The sequence below is a fragment of the Orbicella faveolata genome, unplaced genomic scaffold (genome assembly GCF_042242905.1).
Source record: "Orbicella faveolata isolate gen_17 unplaced genomic scaffold, um_ofav_v1 contig_13, whole genome shotgun sequence".
Lineage (NCBI taxonomy): Eukaryota > Metazoa > Cnidaria > Anthozoa > Scleractinia > Merulinidae > Orbicella > Orbicella faveolata.
Genome location: NW_028301540.1, coordinates 16,668,432 through 16,690,000, shown reverse-complemented (window position 1 = coordinate 16,690,000; position 21,569 = coordinate 16,668,432). Strand labels below are relative to the sequence as shown.

The 21,569-nt window shown below is 41.2% G+C and overlaps 2 protein-coding genes and 2 pseudogenes across 2 annotated transcripts; all 4 read right to left on the bottom strand.

Annotated features, from left to right (window-relative positions):
- Nucleotides 1–2,901: 2,901 nt before the first annotated feature.
- On the bottom strand, nucleotides 2,902–3,850 carry LOC149115333 (uncharacterized; annotated as a pseudogene).
- A 4,799-nt stretch (nucleotides 3,851–8,649) lies between these two features.
- Nucleotides 8,650–9,563, bottom strand: LOC149115332 (uncharacterized; annotated as a pseudogene).
- A 1,173-nt stretch (nucleotides 9,564–10,736) lies between these two features.
- On the bottom strand, nucleotides 10,737–11,633 carry LOC149115331 (uncharacterized). Its single transcript, XM_089285667.1, has one exon. The coding sequence runs from the start codon at nucleotides 11,631–11,633 to the stop codon at nucleotides 10,737–10,739; it is 897 nt and encodes a 298-aa protein (XP_089141793.1).
- Nucleotides 11,634–12,573: 940 nt separating this feature from the next.
- LOC149115330 (uncharacterized) lies at nucleotides 12,574–12,969 on the bottom strand. The gene has a single exon (XM_089285666.1). The coding sequence runs from the start codon at nucleotides 12,967–12,969 to the stop codon at nucleotides 12,574–12,576; it is 396 nt and encodes a 131-aa protein (XP_089141792.1).
- Between the last annotated feature and the right edge of the window lie 8,600 nt (nucleotides 12,970–21,569).

Below are 21,569 nucleotides of genomic sequence, written 5' to 3'. Positions count from 1 at the left end.
AAAAAGTTTTGAAACATAATAAACACAATAGCCTCCATTTAGTGTAAAAATGTGCTTGAATATTTGTCCTTGGACATTACTGTTCCTCAAAACTCACAGTTTTCCATGAACTACACTCTTGAAAAAATGTTCAACTCTTGGAACAGATAATGCCAGCAGACAAATATCCAATAATATTTTTGGGCCAAATGGAGGCTATTGTTTAGGTAGCATTTATTTCAATGCATGCCTTGTTCAGACAAGAACATGGAAAATTATATAAAAGAATCACTTGCCTTGGGTTACTAGCCTAAAAGCCATCAATAATTAGTGACTCCTTTGCGAGCTGCTTAATTCTGCACCTTTTCTTTTCCCAATTATGGACTACACATTGCTTCTTAAACTTAAATCATATACAATCACATACCTATGGTGGCCCACAAGTGCACACCAAATTTAAATCACTCACATCAAATTCAAATCACTCACACCGAATTCAAATCATTCACACCAAACTCAAATCACTCACACTGAATTCAAATCTTTCACACCAAGTTTCACAACACCCACAGCAAATTTCACAACGCTCACACCAAATTCAAATTTCCGCACCGAATTTTAATCTTTACACTAAATTGAATATTCTTACATGCACCACATTAAAATATTCACACCAAATTGAAATCTTCACACCGAATTCAAATCTTCACACCGAATTCAAATCTTTACACCAAATCGAAATCTTCATACCAAATTCAAATCTTTACTCCAAATTCAAATCTTCACACTGAATTCAACATCTCCACACCAAATTCAAATTTCAACTCTTCTGGTCAGCGGTAAAGTGTTGCCTAATGTTTTACTTCACAGATGGCAGATAATTAAGCCCAGCAACATGCAACTGACTGTTTTAAATAAGGTTCAGTAGTATCAGTTCATATTGTAGCATTGTTTCACATTTAGAAGTTTCATATTTTGTAAGCCAATTTGCTTTTTGTTCCTTTGATATTTAATGCTATGAAATTGTTGGCTGGCATCTGTTCTACAATTTTATGAGACATCAGTTTGGGATCTTCCTTGGATACTTAATTTACTTTCCACACCTGTGTGCATGTACTTGTACTGTTTAAAGTGAGGTTTCATAGGAAGTCTTGTTAACTGAACATTGGAGTAGTAGGGTTTGTCCATAAGATTTCTGCTGTAAATGTTGTTAGGGAGAATACATCTACAGGCTCTCAGTTGTGGTATCTCTTTGTAAGTTGTTAAGTATTTGGATAAAGAGGCCTTTAAGGAATACTGTTTTGTTTAGCCTCATCATGTAGATAAACCATACTAAAACCTATAAAATTTAGTTGCGTTTTAAACAATTTGCGAATTGTTCTATTTCGTATAACTTCATCAAAAATATGAAATGTATTTATTAAAGTTACCCTTTATATTGCTGTAACAAGGCATCCACTAGTAAGTTGCTTCCTACCCCAGAACTCATTCTCAAAGACTGGAAGAGATAAAATCATCAGCTGATTTGTTTTGCCACTAGGGGATGTGAAGTGGGTTACCAATAGTGTTATACATGTGGCCACAATATGTTTTCTCACTGGCTATGAGCTTTCAGTTGGTAATGGAATAAGCCCAACCTACAAGCTGTTCACTACATAAGACATGAATAATAATGCTGAGTGCTTCATATCCTGTGCTCTGTTTGCTGGACAACAAAATAACCACAAATCCTCAACCTCAGGTATTGAATTTCTAGCTATCTGATTACCTCTCAAACCTCAGTTATTTATATGGAAAATAACTGGCTACGTTTTTTTTAATTTCCATTGCTCGCCGCTTCGTAACTCAAAATATGTTTACAAAATATAACTTGGTCATCAAATAGAAAAGCATTTTCTCATCGAAGCAAATAAACTTTACCGAAAAGTACAAAGCTCAATAACAAACAGTTACTCTTGGATACCTTTACATGCTACAAAAAAGGAAACATTTTTCACAGCATTAACAAGACATTTATGCAAAGATCTGAAAACCGACAAACTTGTCCAGAAAATTCAGTAGCCCTTTTTACACCTTAACACGAGCTTGTGGAATAATTGTTAAGTAAACAAGCCATGGGCTAGTGCAATAATGGCTACAAGCAAGGGGCTTGGCCCCTAAAAAACTACAGATATGGATTGATTGTACATGTATGCCTATGAGCAAAGGCCTATAGCCACCTCAATACAAATCTTCTAACTTACACTGCACTCTGCTAACTTACAGTACCCTCAATTCAACAATTAATTCAACAATTAACTATGAAATTATGATATTGCCTGGCAAAGGTGAAAGCAACACAAGTGCAAATGATAGGTAGGAAAATAAAAAACGGTAAAATAAATTTGATAACACAATTTGCGTAGTGTCTCCAGAGACAAGCATGCAAATGTTTAAGGGTAGTTGATTAACGGATAATTGTAGAGTCCCTGCTCATGACCCTAGTCAAGTGAAAAATCCATGCAATAGCCCATTAACATCTCAATTTCTCAAAATAACAGATGAATCTTTGATCAAGTTGAAGACATAAAAATGTGTTTTGCACGCAAATATTCCATATTTTTCCCTTTTCACTGTTTGTGTCCCTTTCAGTGAGATGAGATGCAGTAAATGATTTTCAAGTCAAGATCCTCTCTCAGCAAATGCAATAAGACAATTGTAAAGAGCGAGTACTTCCCTCCAATCACCAGGAGGAGTTAATTCTGCAGTATCAACCACATAATTAAAATATTCTTGAAAATCATTATGGCATTTATCAGAGTTAACATAATTCTCCAAAACAAAACGGCATTGCTCCTCAGTGACAGGATGCTTAAAGTCTTAAGCTGAATGCAATTCAGGTAGGTAGAAGAGCTCATCTTGTCCTCCAGAGACTGTTTCGTGTCATGACTTGCAGATCAAATGGGTATTCCAATGATCCTTCACCATGTTTAGGTCACGCTGGATCGGACTAAAAAAACAAAACCACAAACATTCCATTTGGAAATCATGCCTAGGCGTAAAAGCTGATTGCTCCATTAGATCTTTGAAGAAGTTTATCCACTATGTTGCCTTACTCCGTTGATAAAATGACCACCATGCTTCTCTTCTTTGATTATGTGGTGAAGATCCATATATGTGACTTTCTATGTCAGCCATAAAGTAGCGTTGTGCAGCAGCTAATAAACCATTTTCAGTTCCACAGTCACGTCAAACTTTTCTAGGAGATCCTCCATTTCTTTTACCACACCCAAATATGATCTCGCCACAATCACTGGGTCATTGTTTGTCCGTGTTACCCCTAACCAGAGTACTTTACAACTAAAGACATCGATGCAAGCATGGATAGGAAATCCATAAGGTTTGAGTTTATCATAGCCGTCCGTATGCCAACAAAAGTTTGGACCTGGGTTGACATAGGTTCGCCTTTGCAGTTGGTGTCTACGTCTCAACTCACAACCATCCGGATCCATCTCTCTTAGCAATATTTCAACCGAATGTCTTGGAATGGTGAAACCCTCGTGACGCAATGTGTGCCAAATGCTTCTATAACCAGATAAACAACTGGGCCTGTCAAGCTCCCGCTGTATTCTCGCTCTAACCTCTGTTTCATCAAAATGGGCACCCCTAAGACGCAGACCAAGGGACTTGTATCTGTTCATCGTATTCGTATCCTTGCCTGAAATAATATTTATCAAAAGCTCCTCCTTATCGAACCCTTTGCCACAAAAGGAGCAGTTACTGTCATCAGGGAAAATAGTTTCAAAACAAAACTCACAGGTAAGAGATAAGTTCCCTGACGTATGGCCCGCCATATTGCGTTGATGTGCAGGTGGGCTCAGCTGCTGACCAATCTATGATTCGTTTGGTGTACAACTTTCAATTTGGTGTGTAAACTTGAATATTTTGTGAATATTTTGGATTTGGTATGAAGATTAAAATCAAATGCTGAGATTTTAATTCGGTGTGAATATTTTAAATTTAGTGTGAGTGATTTGAATTCGGTGTGAGTGATTTAAATTTGGTGTGAGTGATTCGAATTTGGTGTGAGTGATTTAAATTTGGTGTGAGTGATTTGAATTTGGTGTGAATGATTTAAATTTAGTGTGAGTGATTTAAATTTGGTGTGCACTTGTGGGCCACCGTACATACCAATAACAATGTTCAATACTAAGAGCTTTTGTTGATCAAACAAACAAGAACATCCACTTAAATTTGAAAGTCTCGGAAGTGAAAACTAGTTTTATTCCCGAGAGATTACTATATTGTATCTAAACAACAACAATTAAGAGAAGTTAACATTAATTGTAATACTTGAATGAAAGCAAGGATAAAACAGTGTGATAAAGCGTCTTTCTCAAATTGGTGAAATTCATAACTTAACAATGTCAACAAGTGAAACATCTAATTTGATTGAACACCTACTTGTTTCAATTAGTGGAGCATCTACTCTGATGAAACGGCGATGAAACAACCATTTCTTTCAACTACCGAAATGCCTACCGGTACTTCGATAAAACACCTACTTTGATGAAAGATGAAATGCCTACTTTGATGAAAGATGAAACGCCTACTTTGATGAAACATCTTTAGTATTGGCATCCTGCAAAAAACCTAATTCATGTAACACACTTGTTTATGAAGCATTTTTAAACAACTTTTAACAGTTTCTAAAAGCTTTAACTTCTGAACAGCATTATAAAAACTTGAAGTTATGAAAAATATTTACTCTCTTACGTAACAAGCGTACACTGGTTTACAGATTCAAGGTGATTTTTGAATTATTTTTTGTAAAAAAATACCTCTTAGTTGGCGCATCGGGTATGTTACAGGTCAATGGGGGAGTGAGTGAGAGATGTATGTATGTCACACCAATCAGATTGGATCTACTATAAACAGCCAATCAAATTTCTTGTTGTGAAAGTAAATAGTATGTGAGGAGATTTGATTCCGATACGGTTCAGAACAGCCATATTTATTCTTCTATAAAAGAGAAGGAATTATTCATGTATTGGGCTTATTTCGACATCTTCTGAGGCGAGAATTTTGTGGGCGGTTTTGATAAACATTTGCAATTGGACAATCAGTCAAAGAAACATAGTGTTTGACATATAACTATGAGCATGCGATGGAGGGTAAGCTTTTCCCATTAGATAAAGTTTTGAATTAAATGAGTCTTAGCCGCTCTGCTACTAGGTTTAAGATTTGAATGATAAGAACAATTGTATTTTAGGGGAGCGGTATGCACTACTGGGAATTTGATGAGGTTGCGACCAGGTTCAAATCGTTTGCAAGTTGTATTGAAACCTAAATATTGCTGCAGAGTTCATGGTAAGTGTTCCAGGCGTGTAGTCAATGTCAGCATCCATTGACAAGTTTCACTGTGAAAAGCGACGAGACTGCAATTAATTTGGTCAACAGAACAAAAACGTATTATTCTGTGATGATTTTACAATTATAATGGTTCTTGTTTACCACTCAATTGAGAAGATACGTTTGAAATGAAACTAAATCTTTTCTCTTCAATGTTATCAGGGTTTTCGCTTTTTAACATTAATAACCAGCATGAATTGCAGTAGGAGAAAAAGGAAATTGTTTTCGTTCATGACAACTTTAGTGAGGCATATGAAGTCTTGGGTGTTTTATTGTATTAAACACAAGGACTTCGGTAATTGAAAAATAAAGACTGACGTGTATGTTGCCGGTTTGTGATTTTTAGTCCGGTTTGGAGCAGAATTTGACAGTTAGATACATACATTGTTTTAGAGTGCATAATGTTCAGTGTAGTGGTGGCTAGTTATGAACGAGACGAGTCTTGAGTTTTGAAGCAGTTCATGAGTTAGTGGTATGCAAATGGCACAAGATATTTTTATTTTTAGTTACAAAGGGTAACTTGATACTTTTGTTTTTCACAAGGAGTAAATTCAATTAGAGCTGACAAATTGTCACCACTTGTTCCTACGAGATGTTTGCTATTTTTAGTTACAAATGTAACTTGACACTTGTTTTTCACAAGGGAGTAAATTCAATTAGAGCTGATGAATCATCACCACTTGTTCCCATGAAATGTTTGAACAAACAAAACAAGATATTGCTATTTTTAGTTACAAATGGTAACTTAACACTTGTTTTTTTATATGGAAGTAAATTCAATTAGAGCTGACACTTATCGCCTCTTGTTTCCAGGATATTAAACAAAAAAGAAGTTAACATCTTCGGACAGTTTTTGAGTTATTTTTTTGTAACAAAAATACCTCTTAGTCGGCGCGTCGGGTATGTTATGGATGGGTCAGTGGGTGAGTGAGTGAGTGAGAGATGTATGTATGTCACACCAATCAGATTGGATCTACTATAAACAGCCAATCAAATTTCTTGTTGTAAAGGTAAATGGTATGTGAGAAGATTTGATCCCGATAGAGTTCAGAATGGCCATATTTATTCTTCTATAAGAGAGGAGGAGGTATTCATATAATGGGTTTACTTCGACATTTTCTGTGGGTTAGGCTGAGGATTTTAGTTATGAATGAGATGAGCCTTGAGGTTTGAAACAGTTTGAGAGTTAGTAGTATGCAAATGGACGGGATATTTTCATTTTTAGTTACAAAGGTAACTTGATACTTTTGTTTTTCACAAGGAGTACATTCAATTAGAGGTCACGAATCGTCACTTCTAGTTCTTAGAACATGTTTTAGAGGAGACGAGACTCTTTAGATTTGAAATAGTTCTAACGTTTACAATAGTAAGTGTGGGTAGCGATTGTTTTGTTCTTGCTGCGTGCAAATATAATGAGATACTTTTATTTTTTAGTTACAAAGTGTAATTTGACACTTGTTTTTCACAACGGAGTAAATTCAATTAGAGCTGACAAGCTATTGGCTATTGTTTCCAGGATATTAAACAGAAAAGAAGCTTTCATTTCTGGATGGTTTTTACGTCTCTGCAGTAGCAGTTTAATAGTTTTATTTGATGACATTCATTTCAGTCCAATATTTTTAAAGGTAAAAAGTATGAAAACTGTTCAAATGTTCTTTGAAGACTGCGTGGCACCAAGTTAAAGTGCAATTTAATTAAATTAGACTTTCAACGTGTCAGAGCATAGTTAGTCCCCTCCACTAACTATGGTCAGAGAGGTTTTTTTCTCTTTCTTTCTATTTTCAGTGAAGTTGTGTTGTGTTGTGTAAAAAGGGTAAACTTACGACTCGTATAAAATGCGAAAGTCTCTTAATTAACTTGAGTATTTTTGAGCAAAAATTCCTCTTGGTGGTTGGAAGGGCTATGTGATCGGTGAGTGAGGGAGTTATGCATGTGCGTGTGTCACACCAATTACAGTGCAGGTTGTATCAAACAACGAATTAAATTGCCTGTTAGAAAATAAGATGGTATCTACATTAATCTGGAGACGTGTCAGATTGCTGTAGTTTGTTCAGTCAAACATTTTATGGGTTACTATTTAGCTATCTTACCATGACCGATGTAACAGCACATGTACATCATAAATTCCCAGTTTCTTTCTTGATGTACATCGCAACCAAAAATACTCGTCAAATTAACCAAATCATTACTTTAAACAGTTCCATGAATGCTCCTATCTCCGACACTTCACACAAAAAAATAACTCTTGACACCTTGCTTGCCTATGTTTCAGGTCGAAGTCGATGCGTATTCCATGATTGCAAATCACAGATCATTTACAGATTTGTTTGTAGGAAACAGGCAAAATAAAGAGGGCAGGGCACTGTTATTTCAAGGAACCACAGTTGTCGTGCTTAAACTGTTCCCGAAAATACTGCCACACCTTGCGTAACTATATTCTGCCTGCTTCTTAGGTGCGCACTTGGCAAAATACACTGGTTTCCTATCATGGAATATTGCCTCCGTTATACGGCGTGAAACTTTGATTTGTAAAACTCTCTGAAACAGTCTCAGGTGGTTGAACGTTTGAGATCAAATTAGCAAGTTTTGCAACTCCAAGTTTACATAACAAATTTGAATGGGAACTATTAAACATTTGTATCCCATGAAGTGTACCTTAATTTATGGATCTAAAGTCAGTCTGTAACTATATTCTGAACTGACATCATTTCACTTAATAACCAGTTACAGAAAAAAATTGCAATTTTTCTTGCGCTACTTTTCTTTCTTGCTCTACTCTACTTTTGTGCTCTGTTTTGTAGTCGTTCATATTTCAGTCTGTTGATAACTTGCTCTAGATTGCATTCTCCAGACAATCCATTCTTAGATCATTGTTTATTTATGACAGGCTTTGAAATTGGCTTCCCAGCACTCACCATATCCTGAAACAACTCCACCAGACCTTTAGCCTGTGTGGCAGAGAATACCTTCTCTTTGGATTGGAGGGTAGACTGAGTGACGGAAATAAAGTCAGCTGAGTGACTGCTACTTTCATCCATGTCCTCTTTTGGGTTAGAAAACATTCTCTCTACTACCTCCTCTGCTTCACTGCTTTCATTGGTTTTGCCTTTATAGCTCCATTGTGCACAACCTTTATCATACACCCTCTTTGGGTCTTCATGGCAAAGAACTGGGTCACACTTAATTTTTTCTCCGACACAATCCATGCTGATATCCTGTGTTGCAATTTCTTCTTTAAATAAAGCTTGTATAGCTTTCAGGGAATCATCATTCCACGGATCAAGCTGCAGGAACACAATTATCTTGAAGATAGTTGTTTTCAGGAAACTGCTCAACTGTCTGTTTTGACTCTTGCTTTTCATCCTTCTGCATAACCTCCCTCATGAAACCGTGGAGTGCTTGAGAAGCCTTCACTGATGACTTTCTTTTGTTAAACAGCCTGTAGTACTTTTCTGCAGTCGATTCATGATGAGCCATAATATCAGCAAGGTGACTGCTCATTTCCTTGTGCTTATCATGACGGCAAGTAGCTGCACTTTTACGATACAAGGTATGATGGATTGGGCCCTCGACTCCAGCTTTCTTGAATATTGAACCAAGGGCCTTAGTAACCTGGCTTGATTGTCAATCTTTCCAAGCCACAACAAAAACATTGGCATGTTTACGTCTGCTTGTGAACATGGAAGCTTTGTGTGCAGCTCCTTCAGAAAAATATCAAGACAATTGTACAAATGTACCGTAAGGACCATGTGTGTCCACGGTCTCTATGGTGGAGAACCTCCACAACATAGTGGTCATCTTCCATTTTTGCCCGCTGAAATTCCTTCACAATCATAAAAGCAACTACCCCAGCCCTATTCCCATTGTCAATCATAATCTGAGCGATTAGGTAGTCTCTGACATGTGTGTACATCGCCTGTGTTATTTCCATTGAGTGCACTCCAGACAGTTTTCCTAAAAGGATAACTGCATCTTGGGTAGCCTGACTTTGCTTGAATTCCTTCACTTTGTCAGGTGCAATCAAGCTGCTCACATCCTCCTCCTGTCTCTCCCATCTTCATCTTGTGGTCTCCCGTTTGTAGGAAGCCAACCATTTCTTCAGTTTGTCACGGAGGTCAATAACTTCATCTCTCATAATCAACACCACTTGGCTTGTCTTCCAAAAGAAATGAACAATAATGTTGAAGGCTCATTAAATAAGACTTAATGGTGGTAGCATTGTTACCGGCGACCTTTCACTCGATAAATAGACTCCAAATTCATCCAAAATGATCCAAAGGACAATCAACAATTACATAGCTGGCAGAATTACAGATTCTTTAATTTCCTCAGTAGGATAGAACCGTAAAACTAGAAAGCAAATACATGACGAAATTCCATGAGAAACTGAACCGTTCGCGAGTACATGTGCAAGCCAAAATACAAGAAAATCTTACGACAATACAATAAATCAGAGCGAAAAACGAGTTACAAATACCTTTGTCCAGTGACGAAGGGCAATGAACTGGTCTTAAATCTTAAAGGATCCAAGGAAAAAATGATCTATTTGTCACAAACGAGCAAGATAACTTTGATTGCCTTACATCTGGCATTAGCAAGCACACATGTTTTTGCCGAGCGTGCGCTAAGAACCTTGGGAATTTACCCAAGTGTCTTTTCAGCTTAACGTTAGTTACATGGCTCCCCAACAGTGGGAATCCACTGTTCAATTCCTTACAGAAAATCTCACTAAAGAAAATATTCTTGTCAAATCCGGTCAGAAAAGGTCACATGACAAAGTCCTCGATAGTGCTTAATATCTTTCTTGGCACTAAGCCTCTGATTTGGCAGGCTCCTCGACGGGGAATTCCCGGTCTTGAGGTAAAATCAGCACCAACTTGTGAACTGGTCTTTCCAGGCGCTGAATTTCGTGTATTCTTCTTCCATGATTGTTGAGAAGTCGAGTTCCGATGGCTAAGACGACCTTTCGAACAAAACCATCCTCACTCGGTAGGGTCTGCTCAACTCGTACTAACTTCCACTTGTTTCTCGGGAGATGATCATCCTTCACCACAACTATGTCACTAATCGCTAGGTTTTTTTGCGGTTTGGTCCACTTCTGGCGTACTTGTAGTGTGTGTAGAAATTCTCTTCACCATCTATTCCAAAATTCATTTGCGAGATGTTGTACCCTTCTCCATCTCTTCCTTGAGTAGAGGTCGTCTCTTAAAAACACACCTGGAGGAGGCATTAGGACTTTAACCTTCATGGTGAGGAGGTGATTCGGTGTTAAAGGTTCTGGAGCACCTGGGGACATCACATTCACGGTGAGTGGTCTCAAATTCACTATGTTCTGCACTTCTTTCATAAGTGTGTGAAGGCTTTCATCATCCAACTGAGTTCCAGACTCTTGAAGCAGCACTGCGAGAATATTTCGCAGTCCTTATTTGTCGTTCCCAACTTCCGCCCATATGGCTTGCCGAAGGAACATTCATCTGCATCTCGATCCAGTCGCAATTCTCCTTTAGTAAGTGACTGCTTACTTTCTCACGATCCATCTCACGTAGGGCATCTGCTAGTTCTCGCTTGGCTCCAACAAAGTTTGTGCCGCGGTCAGATCTGATCTGGCGAACGGGACCATGCTCAGCTAGGAAACGACGAAGTGCATTTATGTAGGAATCGGTCTCTAGCATGTTCAAGGTTTCGATGTGGACTGCCCATGAAGACATACAGGTAAATATCACTCCATATCGCTTAACGTCCTTACGACCGTCCTTAATGTAGAAAGGACCAAAATAATCCACCACACTGTAAGTAAAGGGAGGAACGGGCTCTGTTCTATCCTTAGGCAGGTCTGCCATCTGATCTTGAGTGGGTGCTGTAAATCTTCTGCAAATTGTGCACTTTGAGACGAAACATCCTACTGCTGATGTACCACCAATTACCCAGTATCCACGCTGGCGGAGCTCGTTAAGGGTCATCCCACTTCCCTGATGTTTAATGGCATGGTGGCAATATTGTATTATAAACTCGGTGATATGAGATCTTCTTGGCAATATGACTAGGTGTTTGACACCTTCTGGCATGTTAGCTCTTCTGAGGTGACCGCCAACTCGCAGGATTCCATCAGCATCTAGAAAGGGGTCAAGGCAATACATACAGCTGGTCTTCTTCAAACTTATGTCACGCTGTTTTACAGCTTCTCTACCTAGGAATTCTCCAGCATTCAGGGAACGCAATATTCTGATTTCTTCCATAAAGTGTTCATGCTGCAGGCTGCGCATGATTTCTGTCTCTGCCTGGGCTAAGTCATCTACCCTTGGTTTCCGATGTTGGAGGTTGGGGACTTCTCTCAATTTGTCTTCACGAACTTGTGGGTCCTCCTTGATCTTTCTTTCCTTTAGATGCTTCTTTAGTAGTAAACAATGCTACTGCATTCTTGGCTCTGAACCAGTCAGAGAAGCTATCCAATCTGCTTATTTCAAAGTGGTCAGGAAATCTCTTCAAGGTCTGGGTAACAAGGACGGAGACCCTTTTCACTTCTGGGTCCTGTGAGTCAAGGGGACCAGGCTTGTAACATGCTTGTAATAATAATAATAATAATAATAATAAAATATTTATATAGCGCCAATATCCTAAAAGTTCAAAAGCGCTTTACAGTTAGAAATATTAAAAACACTTAAGACTGTACTGAGTGAATGTTTGAATTCCAAAGGAATTTTGGGCCCTTCAGCCAACGTGAATCGTGTACAAGTTGCTGAGCTGTGAGGCCACGTGAGGCAGCATCAGCTGGGTTAGAGTCAGTCCCCACGTAATGCCATTGGTCAGGTTTTGTACGGTTGTGTATTTCTTGTATGCGGTTGGCTACAAAGGTGTGAAAACGCCCTACTTCGTTGTTTATGTATCCCATCACTACCTGGCTATCGGTCCAAAACAGTTCGATGACATCTTTGTAGTCTAACTCTTGTTTGAGGCACTGGCTGACCTTGGTGGAAACTACAGCGGCAGTTAGCTCAAGTCGAGGGATGGTAATTGACTTCAAGGGTGCTACTCGAGCCTTGCCCATGACAAATGAAACATGTGACTGGTCCTGTTGGTTCACCAAGCGAAGGTAGCTACACTGACCATATCTGTTTTGGCTCGCATCGGAAAAGTGATGCAACTCAACACTCTTTACTTCTCCAAAGCCTTTAGGCTTGAAACATCTTGAGATTTCCAGTTCCTCTAAGATATGCAGTTCGTTTCTCCACCTTTTCCATCTAGGTCGTAGATGTCGGGGATTGGATCGTCCCAGTCCACATTTCCACGACAGAGTTCCTGAAGGATTTGTTTTCCAACCAGGATAAGAGGGGCTGCGAATCCAAGAGGATCATACACTGAACATACAGTGGAGAGTACTCCTCTTCTGGTTAATGGTCGATCTTGAAGGACGATGCGGAATCTGAAACAATCAGTCTCTATACACCACATGATGCTCAACATGCGTTCAATGGGTAGCTGGTCAAACTTCAGGTCTAGATCTTGAAGTCCAGTGGCTCTATCTTCAGGAGGGATTGCCTCGAGTACTTCCTTGGTTTTGCTGACAAACTTGTGTAGGCGGATACCAGCCTTGGCGCACATGGCTTGACTGTTCTGGACTAGGCTTGTAGTGGCGGAGATTGTACTGAGCGACTTCAAGCCATCATCGACATAGAAGTTTCACCGTACGAAGTCGGCAGCTTCAGCTCCAAATTCTTTTTCCCCATCATTTGCTGGTTGCTTGAATCCAAAATTGGGACATCCAGGTGAAGAAGCGGCTCCAAATAAATGGACTTTCATCCTGTACTCAATGGGTGCTGCATTTAGATCACCGTTCTCCCACCAGAAAAATCCCAGGAAATCTCTGTCCTCCTCATTCACGAAGAATTGATGAAACATAGACTCAACATCGAAGGAGAATGCTATGGCTTCTTGGCGGAACCTGCACAGAACGCCAACCAAACTGTTCATGAGATCCGGTCCCTGTAGCAGGTTTTGGTTCAGGGAAGTTCCAGCATACCGTGCACTGCAATCAAATACGATGCGAATCTTACCCGGTTTTTTGGGGTGATATATACCATGTGTGGTACATAGTTGACTCTGCCCATTTTGCTAGCAATGTCACCTTCACATCTTTCAGCACAATCCTTTAAAACTCCTTCCATGAACTTCACATAATCCTTGTAATAGCCTGGGTCTCTTTTAAAGCGTTCCTTCAGAAGGAAGAGGCGTTTAAGGGCTAGGGAACAGTTGTTTGGGAGCTCCACTTCTTCTGAGCGTAGGGGTAGTGGCATCTCATAGTGTCTATCTTTTCGCTTGTGGATTCTTTCACCAAGGATGTTAAGGAACTTCTGATCTTCAATAGACAACGATCGCTCATTCTTGACTCCACATCTCTCTTGAAAATCTAACTCAAACATCTCGTTTACTTGGGCAAGATTGAAGACTTCCTTAACACAAGATTTCAGGGCAAATGTTGCACCATAATGGGGCCTGGCACATTCATCAGTGCTGGTCAGTTCTCTTGTAATGATCTTGTTAGTCCAAACGTCATAATTTTCATGTGAATCAGATGGAGGGGAAAGGCATACCCTGCCAGTGATTGTAATATCATAAAGGACACACACGGAGTAAAACGAAATACACTTTACTCGAGCACCACGCGATTACAACTGAGCTTCGAGCTATAACAGAATACTAAATAGGCTAAAGCACCGCGGGAACAGGTCCCTGGAGGTACGTGCTAATGCATATTATAACACCCTCCCTTTTATGGATAAGGAAAAGAAAGCTAGCTTATAACTACACAATACGAATAAGCATGAATTGATAAAGAAAATAACTGAGCTCTGTGATAATGCGCTAAAGGTCTTAGTGTTCCAAGTGTTCTTAGTGTTCATGGCTTCATGTCAAAACAAAGTCATTTAAGTGTTTTGGTGGACGTCGCTGACGCACTGATCGTCTAAGCATCGGCTTGGGTGGTGACGTCACTGCAGCTGAAGGAACTTCCGAGTCACTCGGAGACGAGCTTCCTTGACTCGACGCGGGTAGACTAACTTCTCCAGAAGAACTTGTCTGCGACTCGTACGACTGCAAAAGAGGGGGCGGGCACCTCTGGTACCTCAGCAGATATCTCATTAGGTATCTCGTCTATCAGTGGCAGTGATGGCTCATTTGTCAAACGTAGGTGAACACGGTTGCAACGTACAACATTGTAAGGCGTCTCGACCTCGTACGATCTCTCGTCCAGTCGCTTTCGTACAATTCCTTTCTGCCAATCGCGCTTGCCCAACTGGAACGGTTTCAGTCTCACAGTATCTCCTCACTTTAACGGATCCAGATCAATAGCACCTCTGTTGTAATACTGAGCTTGTCGCTGTTTGCGCTGTTCAAGCTTGGCTTGGCACCGCTCACTGTCTGGAACTGCCTGTGGTGCAAGCAGGTTAGCTGTCATCAGTAGTAGACTTCTAGCCCTTCTGTTGAAGAGGTGCTGTGCTGGACTAATTTGGATACCAGCAGATGGAGTGTTACGATGATCGAGTAAGGCTAGAAAAGCATCCGATCCACTGGACTTGCACTTTCTGAGAATTTTCTTAGCCTCCTTCACTGCACTCTCTGCTTTACCATTTCCTTGGCTGTGGTATGGACTGCTGGTCAGATGTTCAAAGTCCCAGTCTTTCGCGAATTTCAGGAAATCGCATGATGTAAATTGTGAACCGTTATCTGTCACCAGCTGCTCGGGAATGCCATGGCGCGCAAAGTGGGCCTTTAACTTCCTGATGACACACATCGACGAAGGAGATCTTAGATGGTCCAGTTCAAAGAAATCGCTGTAATAATCTGAGGTGACTAAGTAGGTTTTTCCTTCAAGCTCAAACAAATCTGCAGCCACTCGTTGCCATGGTCGATTTGGTGTCTCAGGGGACATCATCGTTTCCTTGACTTGACTCTGCTCAAACTCTCGACATGCCTCACAGGTTGACACATAGTTCTTAATGTCAGCTGTCATCCCGGGCCAATAGAGACACTCACGGGCTCTGTTTAGACAGCCATTAACCCCAAGATGTGAGTTGTGAATTTGTCTTAACAGCTCACTCCTCGACGCTCGTGGAACCACGACGCGTTCTCCCTTAAAGATGAGACCATCCTGGATCGACATCTCATCACGCATGTTGAAGTAAGGAGAAATGACACTAGGCGCGTTACTCTTATGCTCTGGCCAGCCCTTCTGAATCACGGCTTTCAGCACTTGAAGAGAGTCATCTGCTTAGGTATCTCGCTGAATCTGCGGAAGCCTTTCTTCCGATACGGGCAGATACTTCATCATGTTGATTGTCTCTAACTCATTCTCGTCTTGCTCACCGGCAGGGAGAAATGCTCTCGAGAGGGTATCAGCCAGAAACATCTTGCTTCCCTTCTCGTACCTCACCTCCAGGTCATACTTCTGAAGACGAATTATCATGCCTTGCAAATGCTTGGGGGCACGGTGCAAGGGCTTCTTGAAAATTGATTCTAGCAGCTTGTGGTCGCTAAAACAATAGTCTTATTGCCAAACGTGTAGTCGTTAAACTTCTCCACGGCGAAAACAATCGCAAGCATTTCTTTTTCCATCTGAGCATAACGGGTCTCGGTCTCTGTTAGTGCTCGGCTTGCATAAGCAATGGGGTGACCGCCTTGCATCAGGGTGGCGCCAAGACCAGCTTGACTGCTGTCACATTGCACTGCTAGTGGCTCCCCAGGCTTGTAGTAGGCTAGCACAGGAGCAGATGCGATAAGGCTCTTCACTTCACTCCAAGCACGTTCTTGCACGTCGGACCAACACCATTCAACATCTTTATGGGTAAGGTCGCGTAGCGGCTTCATTACGTCAGACAGGTTTGGCAGGAAACGGCTGAGGTAATTTACCATACCATTCAAACGTGACACATCCTCAGGCTTTTCTGGTCGCGGCATTTCTGTAATTGCCTTGACCTTCTGTGGATCTGGCTTCAGGCCCTCTGATGTCAGAACATGTCCATGAAAAGGGACTTCCTTACACTTGTATTCCAATTTCGCGCAGTTGAGCTTTATGCCCTTCTGCTGACACCTCTTCATGAAACCCTCCAGGGAACTATCGTGGTCAGCATCATCTCTTCCATAGATTAGTACGTCATCCGCAATACACTTCACACCAGGCAGGCCTAACAACTCTTGATTCAAATGCTTTCGAAATATCTCGCTCGAGACACACAGCCCAAATGGTAAACGAAGCCAGCGGTATCTCCCATGGGGAGTTGCAAAAGTTGTCAACAGACTGGACTCATCATCCAGCTCCAATTGCCAGAAAGCGGATGCGAGATCAACCTTTGTAAACACACGAGCCTCAGCTAAATCGGGCAACACATCATCAATGACCAGGATCTGGTATCTTTCTCTCTTTAAAGCAGCATTCAACGGTTTTGAATCAGTGTAGACGCGTAAATCACCAGACTTTTTCACAGCAACAACAAACTGGCTGACCCATTCAGTCGGCTGATCCACAGGAGCAATAACTTTTAGATCCTGCAACCTTTTGAGTTCTGCCTTGAATTTTTCCTTTACAGATACAGGCACTTTCCTGGCTGGGAGAATCACTGGTTGGCAAACCGGATCTACTTGCAGATGAACCTTTCTAGGTAGCTTGCCAAGGCCATTATCAAATACATCTGGGTATTTGTTAGTAAGATCGTTTTCTAAATTCTCCACAACGCTAACAAAGTTCTCCTTGTGTACGGTTAACAAACCCATCTTCTCGGTAGCGTTTAAACCCAGGAGTGGAGTTAGATTCTCCTTGATGACTAAGAATCTCACTTTATACCTTGTATTAGTTCGGGGATTGACAACGGGCAGAGCACACGTCCCAACAGGCTTGACGTTGGTTCCATTCCACATAACAAGGGATTGGGAACAAGGCTCGAGATCCACACCTTTCACATGTTTACATGGCACAATGTTGGCACTGGCTCCACAGTCAATTTGAAATCTCACGGGTTTCTGCTGAACCAGCACCTGAGCAAACACAGCTTTATCCTTCATAGCTTGAACTCTTACAACACTGATCTCTTCCAAGTCTTCGTTGCTCTCAAAGGCGTTAACTGCGGCATCTTTGCACCCTTTCGCAAAATGATTCTTTTTCTTGCACCGCTTAAACACTTTGCCCCACGCAGGACACTTCTTTCTCTCAGGAGCATGTTCATAGCCACAAAACTTGCACGAAATTTTCTTTCCCGACTGTCCGTCCGGCGTCGGAACTCGAGGCTTCTTTTTCTTAGACATGACCTGGTTTATGTTGTCCACCGGTTCCGATAGTGACTTCATGTGCAGCGCCGTAACTTCTTCGCTGCGGTAGATATCGATACACCGATTCAAAGTGAGATCTTGAATTCTCAGTAGCTTCTTGGTGGTCTCATCTTTAATACCAAGCACAATGCGATCACGGATAAGACTATCGCACAAGCAGTCACAAAAGTTGCATGTCTTAGCCAACGTTTTCAGCTCAGCAACGAAACAATCGACCAACTCGGTTGAAAGCTTATCCCGCTTATTAAAACAGTATCGCTCGTAGATCTCATTGACTTCTCCAATGCAGTGTTTCTCCATTTTAGCCATTACCACTCGCCAATTATTCGAATCTTCGCCCTCGGTGTAGCTAAATGTTTTGATAACTTTCAAAGCTTCATCGCCGATCGTGTGCTTGAACATCGCAAGCTGATATTGAGAACTTTCTCGGTCTAGCCTAGAAATAACAAAATAGTTGTTGTACTTTTCCTTCCAGAGCTTCCAGTTCTCGGCTACTTCTCCGCTGGGCCGCAAGGCAAGAGGTTGAGGTGCCGAAATTTGATGAAACATTGGAGACTGGTTCGTTGAAGGTTGAGCAACTGTAGGAGAGCTTCCACCGGTTCCACTGTGGCCTTCCTCATCGCTCATGTCGCTGACAGTTTAATTCGCTGACGACCAAGAGAAACTAGACTAATTTTCCGCTCGCTGCCACCATGTAATATCATGAAGGACACACACGGAGTAAAACGAAATACACTTTACTCGAGCACCACGCGATTACAACTGAGCTTCGAGCTATAACAGAATACTAAATAGGCTAAAGCACTGCGGGAACAGGTCCCTGGAGGCACGTGCTAATGCATATTATAACAAAGATGCCCCAACCAAGAGCAGTCCTTACTCCATATGGATCATTGTCAGAACCAGGTATTATCTCTCGCGGTTTTATGGCTCTTGGACAATTTGTTCCGATCAGCAAACCAACTTCCAAATCGTTCCTGTATGGCATCAGTTCACTTGTGATAGGTTTCAAGTGTTCCCAACACATAGCCACCTCAGGCTTGGGAATCTGTGAGCTCTTGAAAGGGATCGTCTGTCTCGTGAACGCCTGTGGTGAAGGAATGCTATTTTGGTGCTTCATATCCATCACGGTAACGCCTTTGACCTTGTGACTTTCAATCACTTCATTTTCTTCATGCAGAGTGGATAATAGCAGGTGACTCTTAACACCTTCAAGTCCAAGCTCCTGTCTCAACTTCTCAGTAATGAACGTGGCATTGGACTGGCAGTCAATGAGGGCATACGTCATTTGTTTGTTTTCGGGGTTTTCACAGCTAGATACCCATACTGGAATAATCAAACTTTGGTCTTGTCCAGATTCCTGACCTTCAACTCCACACACTCGTACACTTGGCAGATGCTGGTGCAGATGTTGGTACAAGTAATGGCTCAGATACTGGTTTCAAAGTTTGTTCTGTTTGGACTGACTTGTCTGGTTGCTGTTCTCTATGTAGGCATGTAGGATGCTGTCGTTTGCATGATGCACACTTCAATTTTGCTGTACACTTATTTCCCTTAGCCATATGGCCATGCTCTAGGCACCTTGGGCAGAATCCCTTCTTGATAAGAAATGACAATCTTTCCTGTAGAGGAATCTTCAAAAGTTCTTGGCAAGCGTTCAAGTTGTGGGGCCTCTTGCACCATGCACATGGTTTGCTGTTATTTTTCTTTGGAGCAACTGAAGGTTCTCTAACATCTGTTAACAGTGAATTGAATTGGGAATATCTTCCATGACCAGGATCTCTCTTACAGTTCTTGTTTTTGTCCTCTCTTTCTTGTTTAATGACTTCTGCACTGGAAAGTATGGGTAGACACTGTATATCGGCTATCTCGGTGACAAAGGTGACAAATGCTGAGAAAGGAGGAAACTTGTTGTCTCCATGTTTTTGTTGATAGTCACGAACCTTACTTCCCCATTTGGGATGGGCCCAACCAGGAAGGATCTTAACTAGTTTCTTGTTGTCACTTTCCTTATTCAATGTTTCAAGATCCTCGATTGAATGCATTGCCAGTCGGCAAGTTCATAAGAAGTCAGGAAATTCCCTCAAGTTGGGTTGATCCTCTGCCAATTTTCTAACCTCCTTCGAAAGGCATCAGCAACGACAGATGGATGGCCAAATCGTTTCTCTAATATGTTCTTTGCTGTTTGATATGCATCAGGTGATGACAAGAACTGATAACCTTCCACAACTTTCCTTGGAGCTCCAGACAGGTATTGAAGCAAATAGAGAATCTTTTCACTGGGATTGATAGCTCTCTTCTCTATTACAGTTTCAAATGCACTTTTCCAAGTTGGCCAATCCAATGGGTTACCGGTGAAAACTGAAAGATTTGGTGGCGGCATTCGAGCGGCTTGAAAACTTTCCGTGATTGCTTCCGTAATGCTGCGTGAATTGACTGCTGAATTAAGTGGGGTGGAGAATGTCGGCATCGTTGATTGGGCATGCAGTGGAGAAAAGGGTGTGGCTGATGGCCTGAGTACAGATGGTATTACTCCGGGAATTCCGTGTGCAACAGGAGTTGAGGCTTTAAGAGGAATGGTGCTTACATTAGCAACGGAAGTGTTCTGCTGGTGATCCATCGAATTAATTGATGTAGCATTTGTGTGAGCTGTAGTAGTGGGAAGTGCCGTTACATATCGACGTACATGATCTTCCTTATCAATTTCGCAAGGGATGTCATCCAAGCAATCGGACATGGGTTTCTCATCATTTTGTCTTCTTCAATCTTGGCCAGGGCATCAGCTTCAGCTTCAGCTCTTTCATAATCTTTCTTCTTTTGCATTTCTTCTATTTCACACCCCTTCATTTTTAATTCCACCTTCTTCTGCATTTCCAGCTTAGCATACTGCCATTCTATTTTCCTCTTTGCTGCTTCAGCTACAGCCTTTGCTCTTATCTCAGAGGGATTTGAGCTCCTCGTTTTTCTTGACAATGATGATCTAGTTGACGATCTACTTGCGCGAGAATTTATCTCATCCCTTTCTAATATGAAAATCCATTCACCAGCATTTGTTCTTAGTTGCACTGCCCGCTTTAGAAGATCAGACGATTCACCACAGAGTTGCTGTAGTTCTTCTTCTGATAAAAAGGGTGCGTACCCAGATCATGCTATTTCGAATGCCTGTCAACTTTCCTCTAATTCAGTCCTAAGCTGGCGAAGTTCATCAACATCACTTGCATCTACCCATAACATGTCAACTTTGTCAACACAGTTCCTTAATTTGACTAAGGTATCTTCATAACTCTTCTTAAATGGCAACTGATACTCAAAACCCTTTTGTGTAAGAGTACGTTTCCTACCTTCCGGTTCACCAGTCGGCGGTTGGATATCCTGCATATCCCCTGTTTCCTTTGTTTCATCTTCATTCGGTTTGTTTATTTGCGCCGACGGCGAACCACTCATCTTGAGAAGATCCACGATCCAATATCCACGTGTCCAATCCACGGGGTCGCAAACAAAGTTTTACTGTTATCGACGACCTTTCGCTCGATAAATAGACTCCAAATTCATCCAAAATGATCCAAAGGACAATCAACAATGACATAGCTGGCAGAATTACAGATTCTTTAATCTCCTCAGTAGGATAGAACCGTAAAACTAGAAAGCAAATACATGACGAAATTCCATGAGAAACTGAACCGTTCGCGAGTACATGTGCAAGCCAAAATATAAGAAAATCTTACAACAATACAATAAATCAGAGTGAAAAACGAGTTACAAATACCTTTGTCCAGCGACGAAGGGCAATGAACTGGTCTTAAATCTTAAGAGCATGTCCACCAGAGGACCAGGCAGAGGTGATACATGCCATCTCACCAATTTCAGTGAAACTTTGCCAGATT